The sequence below is a fragment of the Sturnus vulgaris genome, chromosome W (genome assembly GCF_052056855.1).
Source record: "Sturnus vulgaris isolate bStuVul1 chromosome W, bStuVul1.hap1, whole genome shotgun sequence".
In the NCBI taxonomy this organism is placed as follows: Eukaryota; Metazoa; Chordata; class Aves; order Passeriformes; family Sturnidae; genus Sturnus; species Sturnus vulgaris.
In genome coordinates this window covers 27,237,553-27,258,457 of record NC_142282.1, presented here as the reverse complement: position 1 = coordinate 27,258,457, position 20,905 = coordinate 27,237,553, and the positions used below count along the sequence as shown (strand labels likewise).

The 20,905-nt window shown below is 47.6% G+C and overlaps 1 protein-coding gene across 12 annotated transcripts in view; it reads left to right on the top strand.

Moving 5' to 3' along the window:
* Positions 1-4,098: 4,098 nt before the first annotated feature.
* Positions 4,099-20,905, top strand: part of LOC148220058 (uncharacterized) — a 56,498-nt gene continuing 39,691 nt past the window's right edge. For 3 of the 12 annotated variants that reach the window (XR_015798953.1, XR_015798951.1, XR_015798948.1), the window contains exons 1-2: positions 4,106-11,631; positions 17,657-17,750. Coding sequence is in view for 2 of the 12 variants with exons in the window: in XM_088155524.1 (XP_088011650.1) it covers positions 12,943-12,996; positions 17,657-17,750; positions 18,380-18,453 (222 nt within the window). In the remaining 10 variants the exon portion in view is untranslated. Of the gene's footprint in view, positions 11,632-12,057; positions 12,329-12,891; positions 12,997-14,055; positions 16,463-17,656; positions 17,755-18,379; positions 18,454-20,905 lie in introns of those variants that run through there. The other 9 variants (XR_015798947.1, XM_088155524.1, XM_088155525.1 and 6 more) reach the window with 9 other exon arrangements.

The following is a 20,905-nucleotide window of genomic DNA, read 5'->3' as shown; positions in this document are numbered from 1 at the left end:
AGACTTTATGAGTGAAAATTAGAGGCCAAAATTTTGCGTTAATTGTACGAAATTTAGCAAAAAATGTAGCCCCTTGCGTTTCAGGTGGTCCTCAGAGATCAGAGGGACTGGGTGGGGTCAGGTTTAATTTCCGATTGCAACCAATTCAGCACTATAAGTCTGGTTGCGTTCTCTAAGAACCTTTGCGAGCCCAGATTCGGGAATAGAGTGTTTTGCTGAAGTTACAGAAATAGAGATTTGGATCTGCCATTGAGAAATGCACTAGCTGTGATAGAATGCTAATAACATCGTGCTAACCCATGCAATACTGATAATAGCAATGGTATGCAGAAGCTTCCCAAGAGGGCATCCCCACTTGGGAGGAGGGAGAAGAGAACAGATCATCGACTGTCTGCGACATCTTTTGGATATCCCTGCTCCCTTACCTGAAATTTCTACCCTCCTTATGTACAGCCCAATCTTCTCCTTCTTATGTATAGCATGATCTAAGCGGAGAGCTGAGTAATATGATCATATATGTGGTAGCATGTGCTTCAGTAAGCTTATTAGCTTATGCATGTGTGTGTGTTTTAATATTTACATGACCCTTAATCATGCAACGGTTACCTTTTTGGCCTTGGTGTTCTTCAAAGTTCCGCTCTTAAGACTTCTTGCCATTTCATGCCGTTCATCAGAGCCAAAAGAGGACTATCCTAGCTGCTCAGGAACTCCTCCTTTGGCCATATTGTCCTTTCTTTATGTCAGCTACGTGGATCTGCATCAGTAAAGATAACATGGAGGGTGCACGTTTTTGGCCATATATAGTAAGCTTTAGCCCTTTCCTGGCTCCATGGGCATCATCCCACACAAGCCAACAAAGGAAACCTTGTGGTCGGTATCTACTATAGGCCACCTGACTAAGAGGATGAGGTCAATATAAGAAATCAGGCTAGTTAGGCACAAGATGAGCGTGGCTGAGTAACGGCCTTCTCTTCTGGTGGAGCTGAAGCACGAAGGGGATATATATAGGTATTGGAAGCAGGGGCACGCATTCTGGGAAGAATCTAAAGATGCAGTGCCAAAAGCACACTTTGTATTTTATTTGCTTCCAGGAGACGTGCAGCTTAGAAATGTCTGCAATGGAAGTGGGGCTTTCAGGAAACAGTGTAGAGCAACTTCTGTTGGTTTTTCAAAATGTCCTGAGAAGTTAAGGCCAGGCCTGCCCTGCCCTAGCCAAAGCAGTCATTTGACTGGAGGGAAGCAGAACCGAAATGGCACAGGCACCGTTGAGGTGGACTTGACGCGGTAAGAAATAACAAGAAATAGTACTTGTAGCCACTACAGCCTCTTCTGCGACCTCGTTGGCCGCCCTCAAGGTCGCAGCACTACACGGGGTAGATCCTTCCGCGCCCCGCGGGCTCCAGGTCGACGAGGGTGGACCGGCCAACGGGGCGGGGGAAAGCGAAAACGACAGGTTAGACAGCAAATCGAAACACGGGCCACGATCCGTCGGGCCAATGGGCGCCAGGGAGAGCCCGGCTTAGTGGAGGAAGTGTCGGAGCGTACACGGGCGTTGTCCTTGGCTGCCGAGAGTATTGGCGTGCTGGCCTCTCGCCCTCGTGGTGCCACTACTGTCTTCGGAAAGATTATCGGCAAGGCGTATCTCTGGTATCGTCAGCGACGAGGACTAGGAGGTATCCGCGGCATTGCTCTGTGCGCTGTTCCTATTCCCCTCCCACCCCCTCCCGCCTCCCCTCCCCTTCCCTTCCCCTCCCCGTCATCCCGCCCTCGCCGGCATCTGAGCCCGGTGCGTGGTCCTGGGCGCGCAGCAGGGCGTGTGATGGCGCTTCTGCTGCGAGTGGGTACAGGGACGGGGGACGCACGGGCCCTCTCTGGTTTATGGCGTTCTCTGCTACACCGTCCCCTAAGCTTGTTCTGTGCCACACCCCCAGCCCTCCAGCTGCTACGGGCGTACTAGGTTGCTGGTGTTGTCTGAGCTTGCCTCGCATCCCGCCCAACTGTGTCGTGTGCTCGCGGAGAGAAAGACCTCCGACGTTGAGTTGGTCTCAATGTGTCTCCTAAGAGCGTCAAAGAGATTTCGCGGCTTCGCTGTGTTCGGCTTTGCTTCTGAACCCCCAAACGGCATTGTTAGGGCAAGGAATTTCGGCTTTCTCTGGTTTAAAAAAAAAAAAAAAAAAAAAAAAAAGAAAAGAAAAAAGTGATCATCCTTCAGGCTGCAGTAGCTTTCCGGAATTTGTTTCTGTGGGGAAGTAAGGCCGTGATAACAGCGTGCTTGCGAGGGTCACGAGTGTTGGTACTGGAAACTGGAGTGAGCTGCTTAGACCGGGGGGAAAAAGAATGCAGCCGTTTCCTATGCGATGTTAAATTTAAGGTAATATCCCATATGATTTAGTTATTAAAATGCTGAAAGTTAACAGTCAGGGATTCCTTCTGCTTTAGAAGGTAGGGTTTGCATGCAGTATAGAAGTCAGACTGGTGCTATGCACTTGCAGGCTTCCTGTGATTATAGTTTGTCCAATACTTAAACTCCCTGTCCTGTGGGAAATGAATGGCCGCTACTCTTCCACTTCACTTAACTCTTTGATGATTCAATTAAGCCAGTTGTTTCCAGTCTCTGCATAGACCACATCCAATAGAAAATCTACTTAGGAACCGGAACAAAATTTACTGGACATTGTTAATTGCACGTAGCGACCTGACTCCTTCCCCCATCGTCTTGCATGAGGAATCCCACTTCTGGAGAGGACTCTGTGAATAGACTGTATTTTGGGTATAGAAAGCATTATAATCATGAAAGAAATACCCATGTTCTGTCTAGTGTTCGGGGTATCTGGTAATCTGCTTCTGTAGGAGTTCAGTGGGGCAGAAGGGTTTGCATAAACTCTTACCTTTCTCTGAAGCCAGTTATGTTTTAACTGTTTACTCTTCCTCCAGTGCCGTGCGTTCCATGATCTTTTGCCCCTAGCCGGGACGCTTTTCCTAGACATGCCTAAGGAGCCAATTATCGAGTTGTCTGAAGCAGGAGATTGTGGTGAATGTGTAAGTACTGTGGGAGTTTTCTGTATGCTAAACTGTACCTGTAGATAGTTCCTCTTTTTCTAGACTTTTTCCCATCCCCCCCTTTCCATCTTGACAGGGCACAGTAGGCTACTTTGGGTTTTCTGGCGCGATCATCTTTTGCCTCTAGCTTGTAGTGGAGTTGAGCTTTTTGTGACTAAAAGTAGTGCTGGTCCCTGTGTATGCACTTCTGGTGGAAAATGCAGTGTTGTTTTGGAGCACAGTCTGGTGCCTGTTGCTGTGGTTTAGTGTAAGAGTAGTAGTTCTTCTTACATGGAGGAGAGTACTTGGGGGTTTTGGCAGGTCAGGGGCAAGGAAGGACAAAGCCGGTTGAGAGATGCTGGATGCTTTAATTTTATCGATGAAAGTTAAGTTCAAGGCTTTGTAAGCCTATGCAAACGGCAGCCTAAAAGTGTATTTTCCACCTGGGCTGGTTATGTTGCCTGAAGAGACAATGGGGGCTTTAACCCGGAGACAAAGTCAGTTTCTGTGGCTGTTTTGTAGTCCTTTGCTGTCTAGCTTGAGAAAAATTGCCTAGCTCTCTTTTGCCCCTATGGTGTGCATAATTGGCCTTTGTAGCTTTGCTTGGTAAGCTTCAGTTGCCAGCGGTCAGATGGACATGAATTTGACATGCAATGGTTGAATTGCTGGGAATTGGCTAGCTGCTTTCTCTGGGTGGTGCTCTGCTCTCATTCCTTCTCTTCCTGCCCTCTCCCCTCTTTATGTGTTCCTTTTTTCTTTTTATTTTACTTATTTATTGGTTTGTACTTCCTTCTCCAGTTTCTTGGGCATGTAATGATTGTTGACGAGATGTGTGTTGCTCACCTGGGCCTGACCAATGGATTCCGGATGGTTGTGGATGAAGGGCCCGAGGGTGGGCAGTCTGTCTATCGCATACATCTACCCGTTCTGGGTGGCCGTCAGTTGGGCTGGCCGCCTGGCTAAGATTTTGGCACCGCAAGAGTTGACGCACGTGTACAAGTCGCCACTGAATGGATTTCGTCTGTTGCCCATCACTCTAGTGGCTTTTGATGTGTAATTTTTTTTGTTTTCCGTGTGTCTGTGGAAAGTAATAAAAGCTTTGAGCAGCAGTTGCACAATAAAGATTTGTCATGGGGATATCACCTCAGTCTCGCGCGTCTTACTGAGGGGAAGTAGTTCTGCAAGTTCAAACGGTGTCTCCCTGGACTGTAAGTATGTGGAATGTATCAGCCAGATAACAGCATTTCAGAGGTAGATAGTGATTTGCTCGTTCCTTTGAAGCATGACACTGGAAGTGCTTATCAGTCTCTCCTGTCTTGTAGGAAGCAGTCTTAGCTCTTTGGCAGTGGTACACCAATGCAGAGAAAGCCCGAAAGCCCGTGGAGGCTGCTGCTGAAACTGTAGAAGATACTGTGTGTTGAGGCTATAGGCATGCTTTCCAAGGGTGGTTTCACCATGGTGCACTGTGTTGGAAGCATCCACCTCCTGTTGGACCTGAGTGTCCTGGTAAGAGGAGTAGGATTCCAGTTTAGCACTATGTGCATGTAAGCAAACTGTGTTGTACCACACTCTGTGTTATTCCTGTTGAACTTTTATTGATGGATCACTTGTAGTAGCTGCCCAGTGCACGCCCGCCCGCCTGACATCTCAAGCTCCAAGCTGGAGTTAAATTAGACAAGGCAAACCCTTCGAGGCTGGGTAGTGTTTCTTGACACAAATGACTTAGCCCTGATAACTCTCCTCTGGGGAAGCACCAGCAGATTCCCACCCTGCCTGAGGGGTCATCTCTGCTAATGGGCCATAATGGACTCAGTGGCTTCAGGATCATAGGCATCTGCAGTGACTTAGACCATCAAACCCTCCCAAAGTATCCCATGACCCACAGTATTACATTCCTCCACTGTGAAACTCCCTGTCCTGAGGGAGGTACTGAGCAATCCCACCTGAACCTAAGCATATATATAATCATTGGGTTTGGGGACTTTGGGCACCACCACTCGACAAATCTGAAGGAGGACCAAAACTTCAACACGACTGCGACCTGCACTTGATAGGGCTGTGACCATCACTCTGACCAACAGGGTGCCAGTTTATACTTTGTAGGTTAAAGCCAGTTCTCTCTGTATCAATGTATTTATTGTAAACTGCTTAGTAAATTGTACCTCCGACCTGTAATCTCTCCTGAGGTAGATGTAAGGGGTTCATTTCTCCTGACAGTTTACTTTTGAACCAGCATGCTGGGTAATTGCCGAAGGTTTAAAAGTCTCTGGCACCAGGTGGCATTTTATGTCTCGCCTCGCAGGCAACCTGGCTGTGGATACTTAGCTCCAAACCAGAGAGAGCCAAGGGTTATGAAACCCAGATCCACTGGAGAATTGTAGGATCCTAGACCAGCTCGGATGTGAAGGGACCTCGAAAGATCATCTGGTGCAGCCTTTTGTGGGAAAAAGGGAGCCTACATGAGATTATTTAGCGCCCTGTCCCATAGCATCTTAAAAACCTCCAGCAATGGGGGCCGCTGCATCTTGTGCCCATTGTGCCGTGTGTTCTCCATGTGGCTCCCTTGAAGTACTGGACTACTGTGAGGAGTTTCCCCCTGAGCCTAGGCCGGTGCCTAACATTTTGCAAGCAATTCCTTTGTCATTGCTAGCCTTCATGCAGCCTCCAGCTACTTTTAGATGGTCCTCCACAGCTTTTGGATCATGCTGAGCCCATTAGTCTTTAGAGTATTTAGGACTTGGGCTTATTCCCTGCTTCTGTAAGTATTCAGTGATATCTTTTGCCATCCCTCTGACTATGCCAATTGGTGCAAATGGGTGTTTTAGGTCGCTTAAAGAATCACCGGAAAAGGTATCAGCAAAAGCAGGTTCTTCAGCCCTCTGAGCATCTTCATGACCCTCCTTGGCACCCTCTCCAATCTGTCTGCCTCTTTTAATTGAGTTCTGGGGACCAGAACTGGACACAGAGTGTGGCCTGCAGGCATGGCCTATGTGAGAAGAGGCCAAGGTCTTGTCTGCGCTAGACACAGCTAGTTTTCACTAGCTAGGCACCAGACTCCCTGAGAGCCAAAGCTGAGCAACTCAGCAAAGCTGGTGGCACCCTTGTGTAAGCATATTCAAAGCAAGGGTAAAGTGCTGTCTGGGGCAGGTGTTTCCCTGCTGCCCATAGATCTGGCAGGTAGATATGTCCTGAAGGAACTTTTTCATCCTCTTCTTTCCTCCTGTCCTGTATAGGAGGGGTGGTGAGGGAAGGACTGGTTGGGCTGCTGGCACCCAGCCTAGGTCTGACATCATAAAGCCTAAAAGGCAGATTCTTCCGTGTAGAAGGTGGTTGGTGGTTTAGAGATTTTTAGGAACGGGAAAATTAATTAGGGACTGAATGTTGATTTGAGTGAAGGGCAGGTAGCAATCCGTCTTCTATAACTGCAATTTTAGCTGCAAAGGACAGCTGAGAATCATGCCCCAATGATGCTGGTTTGGGTGTTGCTAAGATGGAGTTCATTTTCCCCATAGCGGCTCTCACAGTGCCATGTGTCACATGAAAAAGGGAGGCTTCCTCGACCCTTGGTGTGGGGAGATTTACTCAGTCTTTAGTGTTTAATTTGTCTGTGTTTGAGGAAAGCCGAGACCGTTGTGCCCGACCAATCTGTCAGCATCCCGTTGGGGGGATCCTTCACTGAGCAGTCCTACTGGGTCAGAGGGTGGTTTGCCTGACTTAGGGAAACACATCAACAGTGTAAGGGAGACCCCTCAGCAGGTATTCCCCCTTTAGCCATTGTATTACCTGCTGCTGGTGACTGGTAGCGTCGGCCAAGGATTCACACTAACAGTTTATGGAATAACACTCTCTATCGATATAAATTGTGACAGGTTAAGGTTCGAAGATTTTTGGTGACAGTGTCTGACTGCAAAAATATGTTTGGAGGAATATATAGACAAGCTCTAATCCCCAATAAAATGTTCAGCATGCGTTGAGTATGATTCTTATCCAATAGGCATCTCTATGGGGGAGAAGACAGGTTCAGCCCATCAACTGATCCCAGCAGCTATGATGGAGTCTTCCCAAACGTTTCCCCGTTCTCGACTTATTTTTAGACTATTTCTGTGTGTTTAGGTGGAGCTTGAGTGACTCTTGTCATACATACCTTTGTTACTGATTGGTGTAAAATTCTCTTGCTTTGCTTTTAATGATGCAATCAAAAAGAATATAGAGCTCATGCCCAGTGAGAGGTGGTCGCACTTTGGAGGCGTGCGTTAATATTATTATTAGGCTTTGATGAAGCAAGTTCATCTAAGTAGAGTGATTTCAGCACAGTTGCTGGCTCAGCATTAAGGGATACATCTTCCCCTATCTCCCTCTCCTGGTTGACAGGTGGTGTGTGGTTTATCAGCTGCAAAGTACCATTGAGTTCCCTTTCCTGCAAGGATTTCTGCAGAGCCTGGCCTTCACTCTGCTCCACCCTCCATCCCATCCCCCTTTAGCTGGTGTTTGAGTATGGGGAATCATCACGGAATAGGTTTCAAGTCATGCCAACTGCATTACATCCAGGGAGCAGCAACTGGGATTTGCCCTATAATTCCCATACTATTATAACTCCTGTAAGGATGTTAATATAACTCCTAAATTTCCTCGAATTGAATCCCCAGTTACCGGTCCACAGCGTCCCCGTTCATTTTCCCGCACCGTGCTTTGCATTGGTAGCTAGAGAGGTGTTGATAACACACTGGTGTTTTGGCTACTACTGAGCTGTGTTGGCACAGCATCCGTGCTGTCTCTCCAACTTTCTGCCCTAGCATCAGTAGGCTGGGCGAGATCCTGGGAGGAGACACCACTGGACCAGGTGACCCAAACTGGCCAAGAGGGCTAGTCTGTACCATATGGCTTCAGCTCAGAAATAAAGCTAAGTTAAGGAGAGGGAAGAAGGCACATTCATTATTTACAACGTTCGCCTTTCGGAGCATCCCCTTACGCGTGCTGAAGCCCCGCTTCTTGGAAAGTGGTCGGACAGCGTTTGCTGATGGGAACTAGAGGATATAATGATTTATTTTTTCTGTTTGCTTTTTTGTGTGAAAACTGTCTCTTTTCCTTTAGTAAACTGCCTTATCTCACCCCGTGAGTTGTTTTCCACCTTATTTTCTCTCTGTGTCTAGCTGGGAAGGGGGAGTGATAGAGCGGCTCCGTGGGCACCTGGCATCCAGCCAAGGTCAACCCACCACAGATGCTTTTGATGCCGTCCAGGTGGTGTAGGATAAGGGCACTGATAATGTGGGTAAATCATTGGCTGCGGAGCTTCTGCTTGCAACAGCGTTCTGGGTTCTATGAGCATGAGACCCTGTTTTTGGATCAGCGTCTGCTTGGGAGAGCAGGGCTCCACCTCACTAAGCGGGGCAAAGATATTTTTGCCAGTAGGCTAGCTGACCTCATTAGGAGGGCTTTAAACTAAAAGTGAGGGTGCAAGGTGGGAGAGGGAGAGAATAATCAGCAGCCCTGTGTGGGAGTGATGGACAGGGTCAATGAACAAAGGGTAAGGCAAGAGCTCCAGTACCTGGAAGTCCCCCTTAGAACCCAAAGGCAGCAGTGGATGTCATAGCTGCAAGTGTGCCCAGCAGAAGGATCTCCTTGGACAAGTATGTTTTAAAAGTAGAGATTGACAGGGAGCACGGAATCTGAGTACACGGACAGGAGTTCGATGCCAGGTATTGTACGCGGTCCCAGGCTGAGCGAAGGCCTGCCTTCAGAGTGCACAAAAGGAAGGTAGGGAGGAATGTAACCTCGAGGTGACTGGCATAAGTAACTCCTGAGATGAAGGAATTCAGATGCATTTCTGTGCTCAGCGTAGAAGGAAGAACCGTCCCCCATCTCCTGAAGTGCCCCTACACAACAGACAGGATGCGCCTGGTTTGGAGACTGAAGAGCACGTGAGTAATGGCCAGGACCCAGGACAAAGCCAACCATGCAAAGCTGACCTAACCACCTGCTCACGTTAGAACCAGTGCGACCAGGGAAGCACATAAAGCTATTAGTAATTGGAGATTTCCTCCTGAGAAACACCGAGACACCCATTTCCCACCCCGACAATTTCTCTTGAGAACTCTGCTCTCTACCAGGAGCTCACATTCATGGTGTCACTGAGAAGCTGCTGAGGCTGGTGAACTCTACAGATTATCATCTGCTCCTACTCTTCTCTGTAGGGTCTGACGAGGCAACTTCGAACTCTCCCAGGAGTCTATTACATCTTTAGGAGCAATGTTTAAAGGATATTGTGCACAGGTGATGCTCTCCACTTTTTGTGTCCGGTCTGAGGAAGGGGTCCAGGAAGGAGAAGATGGACTCAACAGCTGAATGCCAGGCTGCGTAGCTGGTGCCATCCTCAAGGTTTTGGCTTCTACGTTCATGGGTCTAACTTTAAGAAGCCAGATCTTTTGGGAGCTTATGGGATTCACGGGACCAAATGGGACAAGATCGTCTTCGCCAGTAATCGGGTTAGACTTTCAAGGAGTAGTTTAAATGCAACTCAGCGGGCAAAGACGATGGAGTTTTGAGCAACAGAGAAGAGCCAAGGCCTGGTGATGTGTTGGGAACCAAGAGGGGAATACTTGAGAAATGCTGCAAAGGAATTGAGGCTTCATCCTTGTCCAGTAAAGTGACATGGTCAACCGCCCAACAGGAAGTGCCTCTGTACCAATGTATGCGGTATGCATAAGAAAGAGGGTCTGGAAGCCTCTCTGCAGCCAGAAAGCCAACAATATAACCACTATAGTAGAAAAATGCATGGACAACTCAAATGACTGGAGCTCTACAATCAATGGCTATAAACTGGTCAGAAGGAAGGAGAGGCGGAGGTGGCCCTCTATGTAAACCAAAAATAAGAGGGATTTCCTGTACAGAGCTGTCTTTGAAAGTCAGCGATGAATACGTTGAGACTTTATGAGTGAAAATTAGAGGCCAAAATTTTGCGTTAATTGTACGAAATTTAGCAAAAAATGTAGCCCCTTGCGTTTCAGGTGGTCCTCAGAGATCAGAGGGACTGGGTGGGGTCAGGTTTAATTTCCGATTGCAACCAATTCAGCACTATAAGTCTGGTTGCGTTCTCTAAGAACCTTTGCGAGCCCAGATTCGGGAATAGAGTGTTTTGCTGAAGTTACAGAAATAGAGATTTGGATCTGCCATTGAGAAATGCACTAGCTGTGATAGAATGCTAATAACATCGTGCTAACCCATGCAATACTGATAATAGCAATGGTATGCAGAAGCTTCCCAAGAGGGCATCCCCACTTGGGAGGAGGGAGAAGAGAACAGATCATCGACTGTCTCCGACATCTTTTGGATATCCCTGCTCCCTACCTGAAATTTCTACCCTCCTTATGTACAGCCCAATCTTCTCCTTCTTATGTATAGCATGATCTAAGCGGAGAGCTGAGTAATATGATCATATATGTGGTAGCATGTGCTTCAGTAAGCTTATTAGCTTATGCATGTGTGTGTGTTTTAATATTTACATGACCCTTAATCATGCAACGGTTACCTTTTTGGCCTTGGTGTTCTTCAAAGTTCCGCTCTTAAGACTTCTTGCCATTTCATGCCGTTCATCAGAGCCAAAAGAGGACTATCCTAGCTGCTCAGGAACTCCTCCTTTGGCCATATTGTCCTTTCTTTATGTCAGCTACGTGGATCTGCATCAGTAAAGATAACATGGAGGGTGCACGTTTTTGGCCATATATAGTAAGCTTTAGCCCTTTCCTGGCTCCATGGGCATCATCCCACACAAGCCAACAAAGGAAACCTTGTGGTCGGTATCTACTATAGGCCACCTGACTAAGAGGATGAGGTCAATATAAGAAATCAGGCTAGTTAGGCACAAGATGAGCGTGGCTGAGTAACGGCCTTCTCTTCTGGTGGAGCTGAAGCACGAAGGGGATATATATAGGTATTGGAAGCAGGGGCACGCATTCTGGGAAGAATCTAAAGATGCAGTGCCAAAAGCACACTTTGTATTTTATTTGCTTCCAGGAGACGTGCAGCTTAGAAATGTCTGCAATGGAAGTGGGGCTTTCAGGAAACAGGGTAGAGCAACTTCTGTTGGTTTTTCAAAATGTCCTGAGAAGTTAAGGCCAGGCCTGCCCTGCCCTAGCCAAAGCAGTCATTTGACTGGAGGGAAGCAGAACCGAAATGGCACAGGCACCGTTGAGGTGGACTTGACGCGGTAAGAAATAACAAGAAATAGTACTTGTAGCCACTACAGCCTCTTCTGCGACCTCGTTGGCCGCCCTCAAGGTCGCAGCACTACACGGGGTAGATCCTTCCGCGCCCCGCGGGCTCCAGGTCGACGAGGGTGGACCGGCCAACGGGGCGGGGGAAAGCGAAAACGACAGGTTAGACAGCAAATCGAAACACGGGCCACGATCCGTCGGGCCAATGGGCGCCAGGGAGAGCCCGGCTTAGTGGAGGAAGTGTCGGAGCGTACACGGGCGTTGTCCTTGGCTGCCGAGAGTATTGGCGTGCTGGCCTCTCGCCCTCGTGGTGCCACTACTGTCTTCGGAAAGATTATCGGCAAGGCGTATCTCTGGTATCGTCAGCGACGAGGACTAGGAGGTATCCGCGGCATTGCTCTGTGCGCTGTTCCTATTCCCCTCCCACCCCCTCCCGCCTCCCCTCCCCTTCCCTTCCCCTCCCCGTCATCCCGCCCTCGCCGGCATCTGAGCCCGGTGCGTGGTCCTGGGCGCGCAGCAGGGCGTGTGATGGCGCTTCTGCTGCGAGTGGGTACAGGGACGGGGGACGCACGGGCCCTCTCTGGTTTATGGCGTTCTCTGCTACACCGTCCCCTAAGCTTGTTCTGTGCCACACCCCCAGCCCTCCAGCTGCTACGGGCGTACTAGGTTGCTGGTGTTGTCTGAGCTTGCCTCGCATCCCGCCCAACTGTGTCGTGTGCTCGCGGAGAGAAAGACCTCCGACGTTGAGTTGGTCTCAATGTGTCTCCTAAGAGCGTCAAAGAGATTTCGCGGCTTCGCTGTGTTCGGCTTTGCTTCTGAACCCCCAAACGGCATTGTTAGGGCAAGGAATTTCGGCTTTCTCTGGTTTAAAAAAAAAAAAAAAAAAAAAAAAAGAAAAGAAAAAAGTGATCATCCTTCAGGCTGCAGTAGCTTTCCGGAATTTGTTTCTGTGGGGAAGTAAGGCCGTGATAACAGCGTGCTTGCGAGGGTCACGAGTGTTGGTACTGGAAACTGGAGTGAGCTGCTTAGACCGGGGGGAAAAAGAATGCAGCCGTTTCCTATGCGATGTTAAATTTAAGGTAATATCCCATATGATTTAGTTATTAAAATGCTGAAAGTTAACAGTCAGGGATTCCTTCTGCTTTAGAAGGTAGGGTTTGCATGCAGTATAGAAGTCAGACTGGTGCTATGCACTTGCAGGCTTCCTGTGATTATAGTTTGTTCAATACTTAAACTCCCTGTCCTGTGGGAAATGAATGGCCGCTACTCTTCCACTTCACTTAACTCTTTGATGATTCAATTAAGCCAGTTGTTTCCAGTCTCTGCATAGACCACATCCAATAGAAAATCTGCTTAGGAACCGGAACAAAATTTACTGGACATTGTTAATTGCACGTAGCGACCTGACTCCTTCCCCCATCGTCTTGCATGAGGAATCCCACTTCTGGAGAGGACTCTGTGAATAGACTGTATTTTGGGTATAGAAAGCATTATAATCATGAAAGAAATACCCATGTTCTGTCTAGTGTTCGGGGTATCTGGTAATCTGCTTCTGTAGGAGTTCAGTGGGGCAGAAGGGTTTGCATAAACTCTTACCTTTCTCTGAAGCCAGTTATGTTTTAACTGTTTACTCTTCCTCCAGTGCCGTGCGTTCCATGATCTTTTGCCCCTAGCCGGGACGCTTTTCCTAGACATGCCTAAGGAGCCAATTATCGAGTTGTCTGAAGCAGGAGATTGTGGTGAATGTGTAAGTACTGTGGGAGTTTTCTGTATGCTAAACTGTACCTGTAGATAGTTCCTCTTTTTCTAGACTTTTTCCCATCCCCCCCCTTTCCATCTTGACAGGGCACAGTAGGCTACTTTGGGTTTTCTGGCGCGATCATCTTTTGCCTCTAGCTTGTAGTGGAGTTGAGCTTTTTGTGACTAAAAGTAGTGCTGGTCCCTGTGTATGCACTTCTGGTGGAAAATGCAGTGTTGTTTTGGAGCACAGTCTGGTGCCTATTGTTGTGGTTTAGTGTAAGAGTAGTAGTTCTTCTTACATGGAGGAGAGTACTTGGGGGTTTTGGCAGGTCAGGGGCAAGGAAGGACAAAGCCGGTTGAGAGATGCTGGATGCTTTAATTTTATCGATGAAAGTTAAGTTCAAGGCTTTGTAAGCCTATGCAAACGGCAGCCTAAAAGTGTATTTTCCACCTGGGCTGGTTATGTTGCCTGAAGAGACAATGGGGGCTTTAACCCGGAGACAAAGTCAGTTTCTGTGGCTGTTTTGTAGTCCTTTGCTGTCTAGCTTGAGAAAAATTGCCTAGCTCTCTTTTGCCCCTATGGTGTGCATAATTGGCCTTTGTAGCTTTGCTTGGTAAGCTTCAGTTGCCAGCGGTCAGATGGACATGAATTTGACATGCAATGGTTGAATTGCTGGGAATTGGCTAGCTGCTTTCTCTGGGTGGTGCTCTGCTCTCATTCCTTCTCTTCCTGCCCTCTCCCCTCTTTATGTGTTCCTTTTTTCTTTTTATTTTACTTATTTATTGGTTTGTACTTCCTTCTCCAGTTTCTTGGGCATGTAATGATTGTTGACGAGATGTGTGTTGCTCACCTGGGCCTGACCAATGGATTCCGGATGGTTGTGGATGAAGGGCCCGAGGGTGGGCAGTCTGTCTATCGCATACATCTACCCGTTCTGGGTGGCCGTCAGTTGGGCTGGCCGCCTGGCTAAGATTTTGGCACCGCAAGAGTTGACGCACGTGTACAAGTCGCCACTGAATGGATTTCGTCTGTTGCCCATCACTCTAGTGGCTTTTGATGTGTAATTTTTTTTGTTTTCCGTGTGTCTGTGGAAAGTAATAAAAGCTTTGAGCAGCAGTTGCACAATAAAGATTTGTCATGGGGATATCACCTCAGTCTCGCGCGTCTTACTGAGGGGAAGTAGTTCTGCAAGTTCAAACGGTGTCTCCCCGGACTGTAAGTATGTGGAATGTTTCCGGCTGTTAAGAGTATTCCCTATATAGATAGTGATTTGCCTGTTCATTTGAAGTGGTATGCTGGAAGCACTTACCTGTCTCCCACATCTTCCAGGAACCAAAGTATTAGATCTTTTCCAGTGGTACTTCAATGTACAGAATGCCCGTGGAGGCTGCTGCTGAAACTGTAGAAGATACTGTGTGTTGAGGCTACATGCATTCTGTCCAAGGGTGGTTTTGGCACGATTCAATGTCTTGGAAGCATCCACGTCCTATTGGAGTACTTTATGAATGGCTCTGATGTAAGGCCCCATTAATATGTCTTTTCTGGTGAGGAGGGATATGGTAGGAGAAAACAATGGGTCTGACTGACAGCTATTATGCTTTCATAGCACAGTGGAATCTCTCTTGTCTATTTTGGTCTGCTGTTCTGGCTTAGTCCCTTCCCAAACTCTTGCCCACCCCCAGCTAACTGCATGGTTGGCAAGAGGTTGGAGCCGCAGCCTCCATGCTGTGGGAGCAGTTCTCTGTAGTAGTTGAAATATTGATCTATTATCAACACCTTTCTATCTCCAACTGCAAAGCAGAGCTATAGGGAAAGTTACCTCTATCCCAAGCCAAACACTAACCAAAACTACATTGTAGTGAGACAGTAAACTTCATCTTTTGTTAACAGCTATTAAATAAAGGAAATGGTTATGGGAAAGCCATTTGGTCCTTCATTACCATTCAACACTATCTTACTGAGGCATGTGAGGCATCCACTGAAAGGCATCTTTATGTCTTTGTTAGACCCAAGCAATCGGGTGAAATTTGGTGATGTAGGTAAGTAACCTGATGACTTTACCTTTAATTGTCCTGAGGAGGAGATGAAAATTATTTATCTGAAGTAAAGTGCACTGCTGCAGTGTTTGCTTACTGAATGGCTGAGGTATGTAACATCTATTTCTGTCTCTGTAAACTCCCTAAGGTATCTAGAAGGTGTTCCAGCTTCAGAGGAGCGGGGCAAATTTTGAGAAGCTGGGTGATTGCTCTAGGTTTTACAAGTCTGAGCTGCCTGGTGGAATTTTATGTCTTGCCTTGCAGGCAAGGTTGTGGATACTTAGCTCCAAACCAGAGAGAGCCAAGTGTTATGAAACCCAGATCCACTGGAGAATTGTGGGATCCTAGACCAGCCCAGATGTGAAGGGACCTTGAAAGATCATCTGGTGCAGCCTTTTGTGGCAAAGGGAGCCTAAATGAGTTTATTTAGCACCCTGTCTAATCACATCTTGAAAACCTCCAGCAATGAGGACTGGTGCAACTTGTACCCGTTGTCCCTTGTCTTCTCCATGTGACTTCTTGTGAAGAGAGAGCCTCTGTCCTCTTTGTGCCCTCCCTTGAATCACTGGAATACTCTGAGGAGGTTCCCACTGAGCCTAGACAGTTGCCTAACCTATTGCAACTAATTCCTTTTTCTTTGCTAGCCTTCATGCAGCCTCTAGCTGCTTTTAGATGTTTCTTCATAGCTTTACGATCTTGAGGACTTGGGCTTAGTTCATGCTTCTGTAAGTAGTGAGTGCTATCGCTTGCTATTCTGCCGACTACACCCATTAGTGCAAATGGCTGGTTTAGGTTGCTTAAAGAATTGCCAGAAAAGGTATTGGATAAAGCAGGTTTAATATAAAAGTGAAAGCACGACAAAGTTTGTTGGCAGGGTTTAATCTACTGCTACTAAATAGTGAAAGCACAAAGAGAAAAAGAAAACTAAAATCTAAAATCTATCTAAAACCAAAATAAACTCAAAAATTATCCATGTTGAGGCTGGAGGGAGGAGGGAGCAAGGGGTAAGGATAAAAAGAAATAAAGAACAACCCTCTTGTTGAGTCTTCTCCCTGTGCTTCTTTGTGAAAAAAAGCATGTCCTCTTTGTAGCTGCCGTTTGAGAGCCAGAATACTGTGATCATGTTGCTCCTGAGCCTTTTCCAAGGGATAAAATACCCAACTCCTTCAGGCTTTCCTCATATTGCAGGCTCTCTAGCCCTTTGATCATCTTCATTGCCCTCCTTGGCACCCTCTCCAGTCTGTCCACCTCTTTTTTTTTTTAAATCCTAGGGACCAGAACTGGATACATCACTCCAAGTGTGGCCTGCAAGGGTGACTTCTGTGAGAAGAGGCCAGGGTCTACCCTGGCTAGACCCAGCTAGTTTTCACCAGCTAGGCACCAGACTCCCTGAGAGCCAAAGCTGAGCAGCTCAGCAAAGCTGGTGGCATCCCTGTGTAAGCATATTTAAGAAAAGATAAAGCCCTGTCTGGAGCAGGTATTTCCTTGCTGCCCTTATATCTGGCAGGTGGCTATATCTCGAAGGAACTTTTTCATCCTGTTTTGTTCTCTCCTGTTGAGGAAGGGTGGTGAGAGAACAGTTGGTTGGGCCCCTGGCAGCCAGCCAGCCAAGATCTAGTATCAGAAAGCTTAAAAGGCATATTCTTCCATGCAGAAGTAGAAGGGGGTTGGTGGTTTAGAGAATTTAGGAATAGGATGTTTTTGAGCTAGCAAAGTCCATCAATATCTGGATCCAGTCACTTGGAGGGGGTGAAGTTTTAACGGAAAAAGCCTTCTTTTTGAGCAATTATAGATTCTTGTGAGAAAAAGGATCTAGTCTCTATTTTTTCATTTTGTTTGTAATGCAAGCAGGAAGGAATTGAAACTCCTGCATGCAAATGAATGAAAATGGGCAGAGCCCATTGGGTGTTTTTTGTGTGCTGGAAACCCAGGGCCAGCTATAAAGAGGTCATGGAGGAGATTTAAGATTGATTGGGCTAAACTTGATTAAGACAGGGTCTTACAGAAGGCAATGCTTTTCTGATTTGAACAGTAAAAGGACAATAAGTAAGTGTTGGTGGTTAGGATTTTTCCTTTTTTTCCTTTCTCTCAGGGAATTTTGTCACAATTGTTGCCTAAGAGTTGATAAAGACTGGTACTTAAGAGACAAAAAAAGTGGCCGAGGAGGAGGGATGCACATGGCTACTCTCTTAGCTGGGGGGGTTTTCTCTTGGGAAGGGCAGAGATACTCTCTCTCCAGATCAGATTGGAGAGGTTTGGTTTTCGGTGCAGGAATGTTACTGCCCAGAGGATTCGCTGCCACTGCGTATTTCTCATCCTGCACGGCTTCTACTTACTGTGGAGCAGCTTCTGCTCACAAGAGCAACTGTTGAACTGGGACCTTTCCAAAACCCGACCTCAGTGAGCAGGAGACGACAACCCTCGACCCCTTCCAGAGGGGGCTTCTCTTTGCTGCATGCGGCAGGTGCTTGCAGAAGCCCGGCTGCCACCACCCAGCCCTGCTATTTCTTTGCTCCTGCTTTTGGATTTTTGCTACCTTTTAACCCAACACCCCATGTCTACCTGACCCCCCCCCCCACGGTTCCTGCTACAGCTGCGGAGTTTCTGCTATACTTTGTTTCCGACCCCAGGGTCTGCTCGCCTCTGCTGTTCCAGCTTGCTGCTTCGAGGTTCCTGCTACAGTCCAATTCACCATCTGGAGACGCACTGAGACCAGCCACCCCTGTGAGTTTGCAAAGGAAGCCCCTTTTCTATGTCTTCTGCCTGATTGCCCACCATTACCCATGTGCAGACCAGCACGGCTGAGTTCGCACCACAGCGCCCCCTGCAGCTGCGGGGAAATCATCACACCTGCCCAGCCCAGCTGGGAGCCAACAGCGCCCCTGCTGGCTGTGACCATAACTATACAGAAGGGGAAAGTGCTAGACAGCTGAGAGAAGGCTGTTGTTGGGTTTCTGTTTTTCTTTGTTGTTGCTGCTCTTGTTTTTTTGTCTTGTCATATATATATATGTATTCTAGTAAAGAACTGTTATTCCTTTTCCCATATCTTTGCCTGAAAGCCCTGTAATTTCAAAGTTATAATAATTTGGAGGGAAGGGAGAGGTCACATTTTCCATTCCAAGGGAGGTTCCTGCCTTCCTTGGCAGACACCTGTCTTTCAAACCAGGACAGATTTTGGTGCCCAATGGTGGGGCATGAGGGCATCGAGAGGAAAGTGCGAAAAAGGAATAACAGTTCCTGAATAACCTATTTTTGTATGCTGAATATAGAAACCTTGTTAAGCAGCACTGTGTGGTCTAGCTTACCCTGGTTCGGTTGGCACACTGTTGTGGCTACATTTTTCCCATTTGCAGCTCCTTATCTAAACATGGGTCCTATGACTAAGGCTGCTGTGGCTGTTATCCAGTTTGCACTATGGGTCAATAAGGTGAGGAATTAATGGATTTTTTTCACTTCCTCTGGAATGTGGGCATTCAGAGATGAGGTGAGATTACCTTGGGTAACTGCTCTAAAATCTACTCCAGAGACTAGGAATGCTGCCCCACAGCCTGACACTTCCCAACTGCCCACCTCAGAAATGAACTATCTGGATTGGATGAGGGTATTGGAGGAGATGCGCCAGATGCTGAGGGAAAGCATTTCCCCAGCTGGTGGGAAACCCTCTCCCTGCCTCAAAGGGAGAGAGTCTGATGGAGCAGCAGTGGAACCCACAGACATTACAACTGTTCAGGTTCCAGGTTCAGTGTGTAACTGAAACTTCATATGAGGTGTTAGTAAGTTCTCTTCACAGGGTAGTTAGACAAAACCATCCCTTCCTAGCTAGAGAATCAAGGGCAACCGGTACCCAAAAAGCATAAACAATGGCGAGAGAATGGGGGCAAGCCAGGTGACTGAGACATCATAGCCTGGGGCTGTGGTTGGACAATTGACCCCAATATGTAGATGAACCAAAACTTATAAAAGTGTAAAAACTTGTGACCAGGATCCATCTTGGATTTGATTTGGATGTAGCCCCAGCTGGGCTCTTCCACTGCCCAAGGTGTATCCTTTCAATAAATACTTAATTTATTCCTTTTGCTCTGTCTAGTCTCTGTTCCAGGTCAGCCTTTCCAGGCATCAGTTCAACCACTAGGGCAGTCAGCCACAGCCAGCAGCAGTCACCCCTGTATAGAAGAGGAAGTATAAAACCAAATCAGTGCACCCAGTTATTGATGATGAGGTACCAGGACCCTCACAACCAGTGGGGAGCCAGAGCCTGAAATCATCACTGAGTCCCTGTCATATGACAGTCTCTGTAATCTGCAAAAAGACATTGTGCGACGGGGGCGCAAGGCTTATTCGGCCTGCTTATGTAGGATTTGGGACCTTATGGGTACAGGCGTGCAACTGGATAGTGGTGAGGAGAGAAATTTGTGATCCTTGAGCCAGGATGCAGGTATTGATCAGGTGTTCGTGAGGGAGCCAGGGCCCCATCCTCTCTGGAAGCAACTTTTAATGACTGTAAGAGAGAGGTTTGTTCACAGAGACAGAATGCAAGAGCACCATCGTAGAATGCCCTGGAAGACCATTGAGGAAGGGATCCAACACGTGAGAGAAGAGTCAGTACTAGAGGTGCTTTTTGGAAGAGACGGACAGCACGATAATGACCCTGACAAGGTCAGGTGCACAGGGCAAATGTTGTGGAACCTGACAAATCTAGAGCCATCTCAATATACCACCTTCATTGGATCAATTAATGCTGAGGACAACTGAGAGACACTGGGTTCTGTAGCCAACAAGCTCAGGAATTATGAGAGTATGGTCAGTTGCCCAATGCAGGCTCATGTCTCTGCTGTGGTTAAGGACCTCAAAGAAGAGATCAGGGAAATGAAGGAGGAGGTGAGGAAGAACAGTGTGGCACCAGTGCGAGTCACAGGCCCCAGTGTCAGAACCCAACGTCCCTCAGCTAGAGAGCGGGGGTACACCTCACGAGCTGACCCATGATTCTCCCTGTGTGACCATGGGGAAGATAGGAGAAGGTGGGATGGAAAACCCACTTCTGTCCTGGCAGCATCGGTGCGTCAACTCAAGGAGGAAAACACTAACCAAGGGAGTTTCACTAAAGTGAAGGTATCCTTAGCCTCCTGTTACTGAGCTTCCAGGTATAACAGAAGGGAGGATGACATGTCTGATCCCCTTGAAGGAACCTCCAGAATGTATGCCCAGAGAGGGAATGATAGCCAGGGCTAAAGGGGCCCTGCCTCTAGCCCAGTAGAGGCACAGGAGGATCATGTCTATTGGACTGTGGATCTGATGGCCTGGAACATGAGAGCCACAAAAATATGAATCCTTGGTCAATATTGGTGCACAGTGTACCCTAATTTCATCAAGACATGGGGGAAGAATCTGTTTCTATTGCTGGGGTGACAGGAATCCCGGCAGTTGACCCTTTTGGAAGCCGAGGTAAGCTTGACTGGGAGAGAGTGGCAGAAACACCCTATTGTGACTGGTCCAGAGGCCCCATGTATTCTGGGCATAGATTTCTTCTAGAGCAGCTATTTCAAAGACCCAAAGAGACTCAGGTGGGCTTTTGGAATAGCTGCTGTAGAGGCAGAGGGCATTAGGCAATTGAATATCTTGCCTGGACTGTCAGAGAATCCTTCTGAAGTTGGACTCTTGAGGGTGGAGGAACAACGAGTATCAACTGCCATGTTGACAGTGTACCACTAACAGTATCAGATGAATCAAGATACTGTGATCCCCACCCACAAGATGATTCATGAGCTTGAGAGCCATGGGGTGGTCAGCAAGGCCCACTCACTCTTCAGATGCCCCATTTGGCCTGTGCACGTCTGACAGGGAATGGAGATGGACAGTGGACTATTGTGCATTGAATGAAG